The sequence below is a fragment of the Epinephelus lanceolatus genome, chromosome 5 (assembly GCF_041903045.1).
Source record: "Epinephelus lanceolatus isolate andai-2023 chromosome 5, ASM4190304v1, whole genome shotgun sequence".
NCBI classification, from domain to species: domain Eukaryota; kingdom Metazoa; phylum Chordata; class Actinopteri; order Perciformes; family Serranidae; genus Epinephelus; species Epinephelus lanceolatus.
Genome location: NC_135738.1, coordinates 46391061 through 46408809, shown reverse-complemented (window position 1 = coordinate 46408809; position 17749 = coordinate 46391061). Strand labels below are relative to the sequence as shown.

The following is a 17749-nucleotide window of genomic DNA, read 5'->3' as shown; positions in this document are numbered from 1 at the left end:
ACTACGCTACCGATGCCCCAGATTAAGCTATTTAAAGTTGTCTCCTACCACTAAGTCATGGTTTCAGACCACGTTGTAGTAGTGTAGCACTGATTTGAAAGAAATACATCTAAAAGTCAAGATCATAAAGTAAATTTCTTTGCATTAATTTGATTGCCAATCAAGACATTCTGATTTGATTTGATTTATTTTGAGAGCAACCCACTGAGGATTTTTCTCAACATTTAGAGCTCTATTTCCTGAAGTTGAATAAAAAAATCGTAACATTGCATTCTGAAATAGCTACATGTATAATGGATGTCAGCTCTCTATTTGCCCTCCTACTACTGCCTCTGCAGTTGGCCTACTTTCAGCCCATGCATGTCAGACTCGGTGAAACCACACAGCAACATTGTTTACTCCTCGGGCTCTGACTGAGCGCTGTTAGTTAAACGGCCCGATTTGCATGACAACTCAACACATTCTCACTCCCAACTCATTATACTGACACTTGGTCAGTGGCCCTAAACATGTAACCATGATGCTTTGGGTAACCTCCTGTGTCAGTTTTGAACGTTCAAGGATGGCGTGTCAATGTATGCTCGTTACTTGTGTTGTCTTCTCGAATAATGTACAGAAAAAAAACTGCTGTCTCCTGGGTGAAAGTCCGTTGTTTGTTTGCAGGCTGTGTGGATGAGTGTGAACTTGAAGTCCTTTTAAGATACATCCTCACCATGTTTCTAAACCTAACCGCGATAACTTTACTTGTCTAACACTAACCTTCGTAATTTTACGTTTTTTATATCAGGCTGTGCTCACAGTTTTTTTTATGTTTTCCTATGAAAAGCAATGTACCCAAATTTGTAAATATTCCATGTATTTTCAAAAAAGGCTGTGATCACGTAACCAATGCGTTTATGGGAGTAAACAAGGAAGCAGTCCTGAGTGCTTGAAAGGAGGCAGCTTGAAGTGATGGATGGGTCACAAAAAAACTTTTGACTCGAACTGAGTCATGTGTTTGGATCTGTTTGAACTTTGAGTAATTTCAAGGTACGACCTCACCGTGTCTCTTTTCCTAAACCTTACCAAAATAACTTTTATTGCCTAAACCTAACCTCTTTAGCTGTGCGTTAAGGAAGTAACATCATTTATGGAGTGCATGCATTTTTCATATGATATTATATAAACTGTTCTATGAGTATATGTTTTTGTCTGACATGCAGTCTGGGCTGGACTTGAACCTGGACCACTGCGGCATGGACTCAGCTTTAATGATGCTCATTCTACCCAGCAAGCTACTGTGGCATCCTTTCTCTCATCAGTACCCACTGAGTTATCAGTTAGCACTCACAGTCTGCACTACTACTGACTCCATGACCTACTTTTCTCTCTTTTCTCTCTCTCTCTTTAGTCTCTTCATATCACCCCTCTCCGTTTCTGCTCCTTGACCTCTTTTCTACTTCTTACCTCACTCTGTCTGCCTCTCTTTTTCTTTGTCACACATTTCCAATCTCTTTCTCTTCATTTAATTTTCTATTTTCACCCCTCTCTCCTGTTCATTTCGTTTCTGTACTTTTGTGTCTTTAATGGAGGGACTGATGGACTGACGTCTCAACTGCTGATTAAGAGTCATTTTAAATGGAACAATAAATTCCCTACCAATTCTCCTTTCCATGTTTTTGTACTTCCCTTCATCCCTTGCTCTTCTGCTCCATCCTGTGTGATTGTGCGCCACAGTCGAGTGATTTTGTGACCAGCTGTGAATACTAATAGCCCTGCTGTTCTGCTGCAGCTGCAAAGTACAATCCCTTTTCTGCTCTATCATATCCTTTAGTAGAGCAAACTCTACAGTATGTCTTTTCTTTCTTGTTTGTTACTGTATTTTTTATTTTTCACTCCTCTGGGTTGCTTTGTGTAATTTATTAAATGAATTGGATCATCAGCTTAATAACAGAAAGGAAAGAGGACAGAAAAGGGCAGTGATGCAGACAACAAGAGCCGCAGATCAGCCCTGGTCCGTAACACGCTATCCATACCCCCACCATCCTTTTCCTACCTCCACCCATCAAAGCAGTGCCACTGGCCCCGCCCCACCTCTCTCCGCAGAATGGGGCTGTTTTTCTGACCTACATTTCATCACCACCTCTCACACAGCCTTTCATTTGCCTCCTTATCTCTTATCATTTTATTTCTATTTTTGCTGCCTCTCACCAGAGCCATTCTTTCCCCTTCCCATTGATTTTATCTGCTCTGTCTCTCTCTACATATCTATCCATCCTCTTTCTGACACAACTTTATCTATTACTCTTTCCTTTATTGAATTGTTGACCAATCAGCCTTTATTTAATGCTGACATGTAGGGCACAAACATCATGTCAGTCAGCACTATGCTTTTAGACTTTGACATGACAAAGGTTGTTTTGTTCCCACCCTCTAATATCACCCACTAGGGCAGGGCAATATATACATATACACACATATATATATATATATATATATATATATATATGTGTGTGTGTGTGTGTGTGTGTATATATATATACATATATATATGTATATATATATATATATATATATATATATAGGCGTTGTCTTCTGTTTTCAAAGGTTGCATTACAGTATGTTCATTGTATATTTTTTCTGAAAACATAAATTGACAACCCTACAATACTGCACAATATGGATATCAAGGTATTTGGTAAAATTTGGTAAAACTCTAAATTTGCAACACATTCTCACTCCAACCTCATCACATATCGGCATTTGGCCATGGACTTTCCACATCGAGATATGACGTGCAAGGTACCCTGGGTGCATTGGCTGTTGACGTTGACTACAAACTTCACTCTCTGCGACAGAAAAACTAACTGTCAAAATTAATTCAATTTGATGTTCTTCATAATTCATATGTATTTTTCGGCACTTATATTTAATCTGTATGTACTGCTATTGTTTAGGCATACCTGCATTTTTGTATATTATGTATTGTCATTAAAATAATTAAAAAACTTGATAAATTGAGATGTATATATAAAAATATATATACACATAAAATCAAGTAGCAACCTTCAGGACTAAATAAAATGAAGCCAACACTGAAGTACCAAAACTGCAGTTCCTCTAATGGCAACTTGAGGGTGGCTCTAGAAGCCAGTCAATCCCGCAGAAATGTTTACAGCCTGGTACAAATAACAGTTTGGTCTTTATAGCTAATTTCTACTTTCACGACAACTGTACAGGGATGAATTTTAATCAAGCTCACCTGTTTACATTTTATTAAGTCTTAAAGTTATGCATATTTAAGGGTGGGGCTGTTTTGAGTTACAGGCTGTCTGTCGATACGGTCCTCAGCTTCTCAGTCAGATAAAACCCTCGCTCCTCCACAGCTCCACCCTCTTGTCCAAATATGCCCACTTCTTGCTCCAAAATTCCAAAATGGCAATGGCTGAAATGCTGAACTCGAGGCTTCAAAATGGCAGTCCACAAACCAATAGGTGATGTCCCGGTAGTTACGTCCATTATTTGTACAGTTTGTGTGTGTGTGTGTGTGTGTGTGTGTGTGTGTGTGTGTAGGCAGAAAGGAATGTTGCAGCGCAAAAGCCAATTATCACCTCTGTTAAGCGCAGAAACACCTTGACAAAGAGTGTGGAACATCTGTCAAACCACACACACACATTCACACAGACACAGACACACATAGACACACACACACATTTTGCATGGATACTCACGGTTCAGTCCCACATCGTGGTAGGTGAGAATTGCAGGCTTGTTTCCTTTGGGTGCCCCGCGAATCACCACATGCAGCATCCCATAAGGAGTCTCAACATCATGTTCCTGTGAAACACACAAACACACTTTCACTTACTTGCTGTTCACACACAATCAGCTGTTTCACTGGTAACATTTCAAGTGTTTGACATTGTTAGACAGGGCGCATCATTGTGCCAGTGCATTGTAAGAATTTATTATCAAACCTGCTTTTTACTGAACACCAGTGAAATGCTTCTTTACCATAAACAGCCATGCTATGCAGCATTGTTCCTTATTAATCCTCAGTGCAATGATGAAGCTTTCACAGCAGGATGACAGAGGTGTTTTGGCTCAGCTACATGGCAGGAAACCAGCAGTTAGTGTCAGCTATGACCCCAGCGAATCCTGACTGTATCCTTAACAGTGGTAGTAAATGACTTTAAATACTGTAAAATGTTAATGGCAAAAAAAAGGAAAAAAATTAAGTTTAAAACATTTATATGTCCAATAGAGACAGGAGGTTTGAATTTGTGAAAAAAATGTCTATAGTGCTGCTGAGGAGCATGTAGAGGATAACAAAACTCCTTGTAGGTAGGACTGGAGCAGAATTCATAGCTGAAGGTTCATCTGGAGTCAATTCCATCTGTGACTCAGGTCGACTGGAGAAAAATACCAATCAGGAATGAATGGATCAACCTAACATCCCAGAGCTACAATCAATGCCATCTAATGTGAATTTTGCTACCCTGATGACACTTTGGAATAGTTAAAACAAAATAGGGATTGTTACAGTAAATCAATATGAATATTTAAGATGTGGAAGGAGACACTCAAAACTGGTCATGCTATAGAGTGCTGCAGTAACGACATTTTTCTGTAAGCCGATGCCGACAGAAAAATGCTCTATAGGTTATTTGACCTATGTACATTGCTTAGTTTTTGAGTTATGCTAATTTTCATGAGCAGACTGAAAAGGCATTTTTATAGATTTATCATGCACTTTTCTGGTGCCACAGTGTTTTCACGCAGTTTTGCACCACACGTAATGTAGCGTAATGACATCATCATCATGAGCGTACAACACAATGACATGAAAGACAGAAGTCCTAGCTTTCTGCTGCAAAAACAATAAATGTTGTAGCTATTATGGTTTTCATTTTTTATCAATACAGCATTATGCAAACAACAATCTCCTACAGACATTATGGGAAAATACTACGTTTTTGTACCGATGTAAGGTAATGTAATGACTTGATCACACAGAAGACAGATGTCTTCACTTTCTCCTGCAAAAAGAATAATTGCTCTCACTAATATGGTTCTTATTTTAGGTCTGTTTAACCAGGATTATGCAAACAACAACCCCCCATGGTTGTCTGCAGGACAGCCTTTTTTAAAGGTTTAATTACTGAGCATCAAATAAAAGTAGAGATCTCTGATGGTCCATACTTACTTCAAACACTTGACTTGTGTCTCTTGTTATGACCCACATTTTGTCAGCACTCACTGATCAAAGCCAACCAAACTCAAAATGGAGGTATGTGTTACAATGTGCTGCGCAATATAGGCACACAGTCACACAAACACAAACACACAGCAGAGTGGTGTTTTGGTATTATTATGCCTGATTTAGGCAGTAGAATGTGCTGAAGCCTTTAAACACTCCAGTCTATACACTCTAATTTAATCCAGAGATCTACTACACAAATGATAGTACTCTCCTCTGCATATCACACCGTAAACAACACAGACACAGAGAGAATAGGTGACTAAAGATGCTCTGTCATTCTGCTACTGCCAGTCTGCATCCCATATTAAACTATTTGTAACACAAAATTTGTTCACAGTGGAGTGATTTAAATAATTCCCAAAGACTCACAGTACTGAAACAAACAACACTTATGATGCACAGGCATCAGATAGTGATGCACCCAGCAGTTAGACGTTAATCCAGCTAGATTATCTCTTTAATGTTTCAGCGTCAACATCAGTGTTGTGTGTAAGCAGCATTCTAATTTGAGCTAGTTACTGCAGCGGGGGCTTTGTTCACCGTCTGTTCCAGTGACTACATTTTGGTAAATGTGAGGAGATATTTTAAAACGTACAAGCTCCCCATAACCTTCAGAGAGGAATTTACAATATCTCTGAATAGAAATCCAGCTTTCAAAAAAGCACACTAATGCTCCACAGCAACATGATTGGTGGGATTTGTTTGATTTCATTCTGACCTTGGACCCAAAAAGCACTCTTCTCTCTCCTCCTCTCCTCACACACACACGCACACACACACACACACACACACACACACACACACATCTTTAATCATCTGAGTCAAGGTTGCCAAAATGGATGATACTGCAGAAGGATTAACACTTCCTCTACACATCCGCACACACACAAACACATGTTCATCTGCAGAGGTATGTGCATCAGTGCATTGCACAGCATCTGTGTTGGCAAGCTAAACTGTGTCAGTGGGCGAAAGTCAAAGAATTACCCATCATTAGACACTGACGCTGCTGTTTCAATACCAAATATTATGACACAACATTTTCTATATAATCATTGTAACACCTCTACATCTTGTAGCTGCCAACAAAAAGATGGATCCATATTGCACAGAAATAAACCAAATTTAACATTTAGAGGCAACAATATGCAGTTTAAAACCAAGACATTTAAATTGTCATTGTTGATACCGGTTTGAAATAAGGTCACTTATACACTCTATGATCAAATCACACACACACACACACACACACACACACACACACACACACACACACACACACACAGGTCCAACATACATTCTTTCATCACTTCCACTCACCCCGTCCCAGCACTCAGGCATGGCTCCACAGTAACTGTACTCTCAGCTGACAAAGAAGAGCAGGGTGCAGACAGGCTGATGAGTAGCCAGGCCTCTCCTGTTCTAAGGGACTAGGTCCTGGTGAACACTCACTGCAGGATGGACAGTTGGATGTTAGATGCTGCAGGCTGCTGCAGTGTCTTTGTCTGCTCTGCACTGCTCCCACCCAGACTATTAAGCTCAGAGCTGCTGCCCACCTCCCCTCCCACCCCCTTCTCCTCTCACTCCATAGGCACCAGAGACAGGGTGTGGGGCAGACTGGAGATGATTTGCTCAGAGTGCTGCCTCCCCTGTGCAGGATTGGTCAGCTGTCTTGTCAGTCCCTGGTCTGGAAGCACTCTCTCTCATCAGCACCACTGCTCTAGTTTTGATCTATTTTTGCTCCAGTGTCTTTTTGTTTTCCTCAGCGACCTTGTTTTGCTTCAGCCTTTTAGCAAAAACAAACAAACAAAAAAAAAAAAACAGCCACTGTTGATGAATTAGCCATAACAAAGCCAAATCCTCAGTCAGACCTCTACTGTGAGTCTGCAGTAAGCCTGGACATTAAATGCTGGGCAGCAGTTAACAAGAATCGGAGGAGAATCATCAAGCTGTGATTATTGCAACAGCTCCTTCAACTGTGAGGCAATTAATATTAATACTAAGCAGCATGTGTACACCAATCAGCAAAAACATTAAAACCCCTGGAAGGTGAAGTGAAAAACTGATTGTCTTGTTACAGTCCAATGTTCTGCTGGGAAACCTTGGGTCCTGGCATTCATGTAGATGCTTGTTGACAAACTCCACCCACCCAAACACCGTTACAGACCAGTTACTCAAATGTTCAAAGGTGGGCGTGAATACACATTTTCTCAAAAGTAATAAGTACAGATTTTTTTCTTTCTCTCAAAAATAATTATTTTAACAGAGGTAAAAACAATGTAATTCATGCACTAAATGTATTATTTACATTTGAAATAGTTTTGGCCCCCAAAGAAAAAGAATGAAATGATTAAAATTTCCATTGAGCCATGTTAATTTCGCTGACAAAAGCTATGATGAAAATTTTTCATCAACCTTTTTTCCTGATGAAAATGAAATGATTACAAGCTAAAATAGATCTTGATGATAAAACCTAAGATGCAATTTTTCATTTTCATTGACGAGACAAGACGGGACATGACGAAAATGTTTGTGGTGTACTATTGGACTGTGAAAGCAGAGAACTGCCGTGCTTGTAATTATCCTCAAATGCCATAAACAACAGTCTGGTAAACAAAAAAATAAAATCACACCAGAGCAGTGTCAGCCGTTGGTGCGAGTTGTGAGCTGTAATTCAGCAGTAAATAATCCGCTGTGTGTCTGACTGTGGATGGTGGAACTGTTGAATGGATTTGTGGAGTTTGATAGTTACAGTGGTGGCTGTTAGCAGTCCACTTGTTTGCCACTAAATGGCATCAGAGCAAGCAGCCATCGCCTGCCGGACTCCACTCAGTCCTGGGAGAAGGTTTATGGTTTGATGCTGTTTGACAGGCAGGTGGGAGACTCAATTATCTGTGAGCGTATCTGTGCTGTAAGTAAAGTCTGAACTCAGATCAGTTTACTCTGAATGAGCTGAAAATTTTGGTTTTTAATCACCAATTCTGTGAGAGGACACAAGTTTAAACCTACCAACATTAACATGTTGCAGATTAACAAAGAATTCAGGCTTTAATGAAGTTATTTTTCTGCTTCTTAACAGTGAGATAGATAAGTTAGAGTTTACAATGAATCTGGGTGCAAATCCTAGTTGTCTCAGAATATTTATTTGTGGTGTCAAAGTTTTTGAGAATATAAATAGAGAGATGTTGAGCTTTTCAAATGATGATCAGTGTGTGCTTGTAAACCACTCCTTAAACCTGTCAAACACTGCTGGAGAAATTACAGCTGTAAGTGTGTAGAAATTATTTGCAATTGCAGAAAAAAAATGTCTAAATGAAATGTTTATACAACCTGTCATCTTGATTCTACTTTCTGATACATGACTTAGCCTCACTGGATTAGTTTACAGATAAAAAACAAAAAAGAACAAAAAAACATAGAAAAGATAAAGCCTAAAGTTGCCTAAAATGTGACTAAAACCAGTAACACTAAATCTAAAATACCTGTCAAAATTAACACTGCCATTTAGTTGATGTCCTTACAGTGTTGCATGACAAGACAGAATATTGTTGGAACTTGGGTTTTGAATTGGTTTTCCTGTCCATAAAAGCATCAGTGATCATTATTGATCCACATTAGTGCAATTGGGATCTAAATATTGAGACAGTCCATTTTTGGGAGCCCTTGGCAGCAGAGTCAGTCTTTAGATTGAAGAGGTTTTAACTGTGATTTGTCAGTCCACAGTATGTTCATCTGATGCTTCAACAGTGCTAACCCCAACTAACTTTCTAATTCTACTGTCTGAAGAATAGCTTTGCCAAAGCAACACATTTGTTCATTATAGGCATAATATTCCATTAGATTCCAAACTTTTGAGCAGTAGTGTGCAGTGCAGTATGGTTCACACTCAGAGTTTTGGAATTGCGTACTCACACTTCCCTAACTAGTGTTTTCAGATCAGGAAGAAGAGGATGGGGAAGAAATATATACATGTAAGAACATAATCATGCGATTTTGGAAAAGTCAAAGTTTTTGTCAACTAAAATCCAAACACACACCTCTTCTTTGCTACTATAGCCTGCAAGCAAACAGCCAAATGTGGTTTTATCACATTTGACTGAATGCATTTACATACCCTGGAGTTCAAGATGATTAATTTAAATATATTATAAAGTTTAACAGAAAAACAGATTAGAGCATTTTTGAAATCATATTTTTGGTATATAACAAAAGATAAACAAACAATTAACACTGGAATTGGAAAATGGGTCCTTGCTATACCTCTGATGTGTTAGTATCAATATCATATTTTAAATCTCTTCTTGAAACAGTTGATTTGAGTTATTTTTATATTTGATTTTAAAGGGATAGTGCACCCAAAAATGAAAATTCAGCCATTATCTACTCACCCATATGCCAATGGAGGCCCTGGTGAAGTTTTAAGAGTCCTCACATCCCTTGCGGAGATCGGCGGGGGGAGCGGCTAGCACACCTAATGGCAGACGGCGCCCCAGACTAACGTACAAGAACACAAAATTGAAACCACAAAGCATCTCCATACTGCTCATCCGTAGTGATCCAAGTGTGCTGCAGCCCCGACATAAAAGGTTGTTTCGAAAAACGTCATATGAACTCTGTTTTTAGCCTCACTGTAGCCTGTAGCTCTGACTGCTTCTCTGTGCTCTGTGTTCACGTGTGCGCGCTCAGGGTGATCGGTGATGCACGGTCTCTGAAGAGCAGCAGTCTCGTCAGTACTGATGTCCAGATTCTCAAGTGCAGGCATTGCCAATTCCCAGTCTGAGCAGCAAAGACTTTCCTCATCCGTTGGCATTGCTTTGCATTTGAAACCCACCAGGTTTCCAGTGCTCGACTCCGGTATTCTGCGGCTGGCTGAGGGTTACGGCCGGGCTCCACCGGCTGCAAACGTAAGCCTCACATCAGCGTAGCGTTGCGGCACGACAGATGGGGGGTGTCGGGGGGCGAGCTGCTATGGGACTCGCGCTGCAGACGTGTCGCACCGCTGACGTGCCCGGTGGAGCCTGGCCGTGAGTTCCGTCCGTATACTCTGGCTCAAACAAATATGGCCCACCAAATGCTGTTTCTCCTCAATTTCAAAGTCTTCAGACATGTTGGGCTGTCCTTTGCTAAAAGACTGTAGTGCAAATTATCTTTTAGCTCTGTGGTTACTGTTGTCTCCCCCTGCGGTGCACGTGTCACATAATATAAACACGGGTGAGCAAAGCTCATGCTTTCACTGGTCACGCGCAAGCGAGCACACATGAATGCGGAGCACAGAGAAGCAGTCAGAGCTACAGGCTACAGTGAGGCTAAAAACAGAGTTCATATGACATTTTTCGAAACAACTTTTTATGTCGGGGCTGCAGCACACTTGGATCACTACGGATGAGCAGTATGGAGATACTATGTGGATTCAATTTTGTGTTCTTGGACGTTAGTCTGGGGTGCCGTCTGCCATTAGGTGTGCTAGCCGCTCCCCCCGCTTAACCCTAACCCTGACCCTCTCTGCAAGGGATGTGAGGACTCTAAAACTTCACCGGGCCTCCATCAGCATATGGGTGAGTAGATAATGGCTGAATTTTCATTTTTGGGTGCACTATCCCTTTAAGCTGCCGCCTTGTGTGAAGTCCCGTGTAAACTGTAACAGTAAAATATTTATTTTTCCTCATGTAAATTCTGCAAAAACACAACAATCCCATTATGAACTTGCCATTTAGGAAATATTTTTTATCCTTTAGCATGTCAGGAAGAATTGACTTTCTTTGCCAACACCTGATGAGGTAAATACTGCCAAACTCTCATGTTCTAAATGTGCAGGAAATAAATTCAAAGTCAATACAGAGTAACTTTTTTTAAACAACCCTTTAAGGACAATCCTTAATGTAATCTGTTGAAACACAATATGGCATGGATGTTCCCTGAAGCGGTGTACGTGCTGATTAACATGACTTCAATGGTGTCACAGTGACGATCATGCTGATTGCAGCGCACACACACAATCTCAGTGACACACACACACACACACACACACACACACAGACCAGAGTCTCCCTCCCTTTGTTCTCTGGAGTCATTCAGCAGCCCGGCCCTTTGTCCTGCCACTCCAGCCCCATCTGCCCCACTTTTCTCTCCCTCTATTCCCTCTTTTCTTTCTACATCTATCCTCCTTTTCTTGTTGACAGAAACACAACTCTTTGCTTTCCCTTCCTCTCTCTCTCTCTGACTGTGTCCCCCTTTTCTCCACAGAGTAGATTAACTCTCCCCCTGCTGACTCTGCATTACTCCGTCTTAACATACAACCTCTGCCAGCAAGTATTCAATAAATAGTGATGGGCAGCAAGGAGTTTGAAAAATACTGATATCAGAGAGATATTTAAGTTAAGATTTAACAAAACTGAGTAGGCATAACTGAACGATGATGACTGACACTGTCAATTTAATTTCTTAACATTTACAAAGACTGAATTTTGAGCATTTCTATCAAAATTATGTCTGCAGGGTTTTGTCTCTTTTTTTTTCCCATTTAGACAGTTATGTATGTTAGTACTTTCTCCAATAATGCCACCATTTCCTGTCTTGTTAATTATTATATATGCAGTGCCATAACAGGTAACACTCCCCCAACACACACACACACACACACACACACATACCATCACATATGTGTCCATCCACCCAGACCATGGTATATGACATGATAATCTACAAGTATCACTGACTATTCTGCCGTTAAAACTTTAAACTGTAACAAAACTGTTCTTGCTGACGCTTACAAATACTTCGGCTTGACATAAGACTGTTATTCAAATTCATGTTAAACATTTAAAGAATTATTTCACTGCTGGAAAGATGGTCTTTCATAAACCGGGCTGTCTGCAGTGGAAAGATTTAAGTACTTTTGAACTTGGTGCTATATGACTAGACAGAACAGAGAAAAAGGACTGTGGTGTTCACTTTTGCTCAAGAGGTAAAAAAAAAAACCTATATCTACCAGAATGCACTGCATACCAATAAGCACTCCCGTTGGTAATGTGATTTTGTCTGTTTCACATGATGGCGGCCGGCTGGTAAAAAACAATCTCATAATACAGGTAAACAGTAAGGTAAAATGTGTTTCTGAAAAAATCTAAACTGAGATATATGCAATGTAGTAACAGAATCTTGATTTATATTTTATTAGCAATGCCTCATTTTTCCTAGTTTTCTATTTTTTTCAGCCTCCATTTTCACTGCACAAAAAACAGTATGGCACCCACTTCCTGTTCACAAACTCGTTAGTATAGCTAAACAGGGCACTAAAATATGTTTCTGAAAGCATTTTAGGCTAGAAATAGGCAGTGCAGTAACCAACTCATGATTTATATTCCATCAGCACTGCCTAGTTTTACAGTTTGATGGATTTTGAGCAATGGGGCCTAGAAGAGCCAGTGAAACTCTGCCTAATGACACTTTCTGCATCATCTGCATCATACGGCAGAGTTTTGCTGGGAGATGAGCAGGGAGATCTAGGCACTGGTTACATGGAGAACAGTTTACCATAGTTCATTTATGCACTCCCAAGTTTAATTCAGGCCAATCAAAAACTAATGTTAACTTCTCCATTTTACTATAAAAACATTTTGTGCTGTGTTGCCACACCATCATTTAAAAGTTTTCTCTTTCCCCCTTTCTGTCCCAAGCCCCTCCCATCAGACAACCATGCGCATATGCTCCAAGCCCGGTTCTAGGCAAGCACATATGAGGGGGCAGTCATAAATGTGACAGGGGCATCATGCTCCAGCACATTTTTGCCATAGGTAGAGCTGACAAATAAAGGTCACTCACTCACTCACTCACTCACTCACTTGCAGGATGTGGGGACGCTGTGTGAGTGCCCTATAGAGGGTGTCACTGTGGTTTCAAATGTGCTCACCGCTTGTTTTGTTGTTGATAACAGTGTTTTCTACATGGAATTGGGTTGTTGTTAGCTGTGTGTCCAACCCCCAACCTAAAGAAATGGATTGCACTTTGTCAGGCCTCCATCTTAAGACCTGTCCAGCTTGGGTGTCCCATCTGAAGACTAAGCTGTTGCTGGTATAGCTCTTAGGGTCACTGAGGCACACAAACCCCCTGATCACAATGAAGTGGCAATTCCTCAGGGAGGAAAACTGAAAAATAAAATAAACAAAAAATAAAATAAAAATTAAGAAAAAATAAAATAAAAATATCCTTCATCCAGGCACAACCAACATCTTAACATTTATCTTATTGGATGGCCATTAGGCATCTAGACATATGAAATAAATTTGAACCTAATAATTACAATAACCTCACTATAGCCAGTATTTACCAAAGCTAGTCTTATAAAGAAAAACTTCTCAAACTAACAGAACTAACAAACACAACAGATATAGGCTAGAGCAGAGCATTTTATATTTTTTTGTTTTGTTTGTTTTTTTTGTCATTTTTTGTTAGGTTTTTTTGTTAGCAATTTAACAGATTTCTCTTCACTCCACTCTCCTTTGAGCTGCTGAAAGCTGCAGGAGTGAAAAGTTAATAAAAGCTTTGTAAAAAAAAAAAAGCTGATATGCCAGCTCATCTGCATACTAAACAGTGATTGGGTGTTTACTGGGGGGAGGGTCTCTGCCGACTGCAGACAGTAACGTTAGATCACACACAGCTGGCACACAGCACGGAGTGGAGTGGAGACAGATGAGAAAACTTTTCTGTTTTGTGCCTTTTTCGGCGGATTTGATTTGAGGGGACAAGACATTTGTTTAAGAGGGCATTGCCCCCTCTTGCCCCTGCCTCGATATGCTCACACGTCACGTTACCCAGTTTATCCCATACATTGATTTATTAGATTTATTTGACTTACTTAATCTTATTTAGTTGTAAAGTTACACACAGAGCATTTGCTCAGCCCCTCCTTTGCCTGCTATCTCTCTCTGTTTATTTGGCCACAAATGAGAACAGGATTAGCTAACTAGCGCCCCACAGTCCTTGTGCCTCACTCCTCGCTATTATGGATTGCTTCAGTGGGAGGAGAGTGAGTGGGAGATCTGGAGACCGACCTTCTGTCTGCGGCTGTAGTGAGCCAGCGCAAACCCCCAAGTACCAGGTGTGACAGCAGGCTAGGGGCCAGCGACAGTGCCGGGTCTAACCTGTCTAACAGCAACAACAAAAGAGTTTGCTGATCTAGTAGCGAGTCAAGGCTGTCCGGTCCCCCAGAGGTGGGGTTTGTGCTGGCTGACTTTGGGTTGCTGTGGCTGCAGACTCGGGTTCAGTCTCTAGAGCTGCTTCCCGCTCTCCATCCAGTAAGGTGGTCCGACTGGTGGGGAAGTGAGGACACACTGTGATTCGACATCACAGCTGATCCCCGCAGGACTCCACTGAGTCCAGACTGGAGAAGGTTTATGGTTTGATGCTATTTGACAGGCAGAGAGGGGGCAGACAGAGATGAAAGTTTATAGTTTTAATCACTAACTCTGTGAGACATGACTTTAGACCTCCAGAATAATATGTTGCATATTAAGAGAGAATTCAGGCCTTAAAGCAACACTTAGCTTTCTAGAAATTTTACATTTTTCTTTGTTTAGTTTAAAATGCTATTAATAAGCTGATGGCACACTGAAATCTAAGTGAATTCCACCAGAGATGACACTACATAGTGGAAGGCTGCATCATCTAGTGAGCTCCGTGGTGTATACACAAACAATTCATGGTGCTGTGATGTGAAGAGGATCTCCCAGTTCTGCCCTCAGGATGTGGAGTTTTTGACTGTGAAATGTCGACCCTTTTCATCTTACTATTGCACTATATGTTCTTTCTTGTATGTTACACAAATTGTTTTTAAATGTTTTGTTTCTTTTTGCTTGGGGTATGCGAAATGTCAGTTCATTTTTTGTGCTGCGCATAAAAATGACAAATAAAGATGTTTAGTTCAGTTCTTCTTACATGACAACACAGCATCCAGTTGCTAATGGCTAACGTTAGCCTACTGTAGTGTAGCCTCTGTAACATTAACATTATCTTCCTTGTGCATTTCCACTTACTAGTAACGTTAACGCTACTATCTAACGTTAGCACTGTAACCCTTATTCTAAAACTCATCAGTCATCACTGACTCCGGTTGAGTTTTAACACTTTGCATTTGTAAGGTTACACTCTCCCTCCTCTTCCGTGTATCTAACATTACCATGCCAACGCCTACGTCTATCATAGACGCAATGAGGACGTAATGGAGGAGGGGAGAGTAGGCCTTTGGAGGGAGGTGGAGTTGTGGATGTTCAAAGTGCTGTGTGTGAAATGCAAGAAAGGTAAGAGTTGCTTTAATTAAGTTATTTTTCTGCTTTCTTAACAGTGAGATAAGTTAGAGTTTACAGTGAACATGGGTACAAATCCTAGGTGACTCAGATTAGTTATTTGTGATATTAAAGTTTTTGAGATCATAAATAGAGCGATGTTAAACTTTTCAAATGATGATCAGTAAGTGTGTGCTCATAAATCACCCCTTAAACCTGTCAAACACTGCTGGAGAAATGACATTTTGTCAGTTTGTAGAAATTATTTGTAGTTGTAGAAAGACATTATCTGAATGACATTTTTATACAACCTGTCACCTTGATTCTAATTTCTGTTACATGAATTAACCTCACTGGATTAGTTTATAGATAATAATTAAACTAATAAGCATTTTCCTCTCAAGACCAAGACTAAATCTAAAATAGCTGTCAAAATTAACACTGCTTTGACCTGCTAGCCTGCAGCAAAGATGAGCAGTGGGATACACAGGTCTGATAAACTCACTTCATTTTAACCCCACATAGACAGATTTTGTCCATCCTCTTACTGGAAACAGCAGTCGGGCACAGTGATTTCCTATTTAGATTCATCTTATGTGCACACTAAATCATTAAATATAGTTATTTATACAGCATGCACAAGTGGTTTAGCGGTGTGCAGTGTGTTTGCAGTCAGTGCTGTGGCATGTGAGTATGTGGCAAAAACTGTTGAACATGTGATGTCTTGCAACTTTGGTTGTCTAGACACACTAGCTGCCAGTAAGTGCATTGTGTATAACCATGGGTGGATTTAAAATGAACTTTAGAATAAGCAATTAAATGTTTTAACTGTTTTGCCAATATAGGCCCTCAAACTGTACATCACACACACACACACACACACACACACACACGCCCTGAATATCATCTTCTATGGAAGGACATAATGAAATCAAATCAGTTCCTTTTTTCTGGCTCATTGGATTAATTACTGTAAGCATGGTCTTAAAGTCAGAAGAGAAATTTACAGTTCTGTTAATCTCAAATAAATGTACGTTTCCATACATCTCCTCTTGATCTTACAGTAACTGAAAGATGTAAACTTTTAATTCCTCACAGCTTTTACTGATGATGAATTCTGATGGAGTTGCTCATAAGTTGTTCAGTTGACAACCCGTGAACTCCCTTTGGCCAATCTGAAAAAACTGCATGCTTCTGCAGTTCCCTGACATAACTAGAAACAATTTGACTTTGATCTTTTGCAGGATATGAAGATTTCCTGTGAAGGTTTTATAAATAACTACATGACTGAAGTCACCAGTTGGAGGTGTCTGAGAACTCTTTAATGCGGAAGGATAGAAAAAACACAAAAGGTGGATATTGCACACATCCAGCCTCAGCTGGGTAGAGCTATAAGAATAACGCAGCACTATATCATAAAAAGATGAAATAGTCTGCCCTCATATTTACATAAACTTTGCAAGATCTCCAGTGTTGCAATGAAGCAACATTTTGGCACAGTGACAATTTTGACAAGTTAGCTAAACCCACATTAAAGTCTTTAAAAAAAATTACTGCTTCAAGATTTAATTCTATAAGTGAGAGGCAGAATCCTTCATCTCATGTGCAGCCAACAAGCACAAACAACACTGTTCTTTAATCACAATGCTATTTTTGAGACTTTGAAGTATCAGCAGTAAGCGCGAAAGAGAGGTGTTTCATGAGAAACGTCTCATCACTCCTGTCTGACGCTCACCACGTCTGACTAAAATAAACCAGCAGAGTTGTTACATGTGTGATGTTCAACTTCTTAACAAAAAGAAAAAACTACAATTACCGCCCTGTGGTTGTATGCCTCTGCACACCAGTCAAGTATCTCTTACAGTTTACATCCATGTCTGTGAAAACATGGAAGCTTTACACACATCTTCCCCCCAATCAGCACAGTTTCAAGGTGGACATGCCAGATGAGGGTCACCATTTAAGTATCTGACCAAATATTTCCCCTTCTGTTCCTGAGATATGACATTAAATAATGGCCAGAAAAGTGTTTTATGCAGAAAATTATGACGTCACAGTGAAGTTGACCTTTGACATTTTGGATCTAAAATGTCATCACTTCATTATTTTATCTTAGTAGACATTTGTGTGAAGTTTTGTCATAATTAGCATATGAATTATTAAGTTATAGCCAAAAAACATATTTTGTGAGGTCACACAGACCGCCTTTGAACTTTGACCACAAAAT

The 17749-nt window shown here is 40.1% G+C and overlaps 1 protein-coding gene across 10 annotated transcripts in view; it reads right to left on the bottom strand.

Moving 5' to 3' along the window:
• ndrg4 (NDRG family member 4) overlaps positions 1-17749 on the bottom strand; it is a 142165-nt gene that overhangs the window by 20431 nt on the left and 103985 nt on the right. For 8 of the 10 annotated variants that reach the window (XM_033635634.2, XM_078168276.1, XM_078168275.1 and 5 more), the window contains one exon: positions 3711-3816. In XM_033635634.2, the coding sequence (XP_033491525.1) occupies positions 3711-3816 (106 nt within the window). Of the gene's footprint in view, positions 1-3710; positions 3817-6562; positions 6780-17749 lie in introns of those variants that run through there. The other 2 variants (XM_033635636.2, XM_033635637.2) reach the window with 2 other exon arrangements.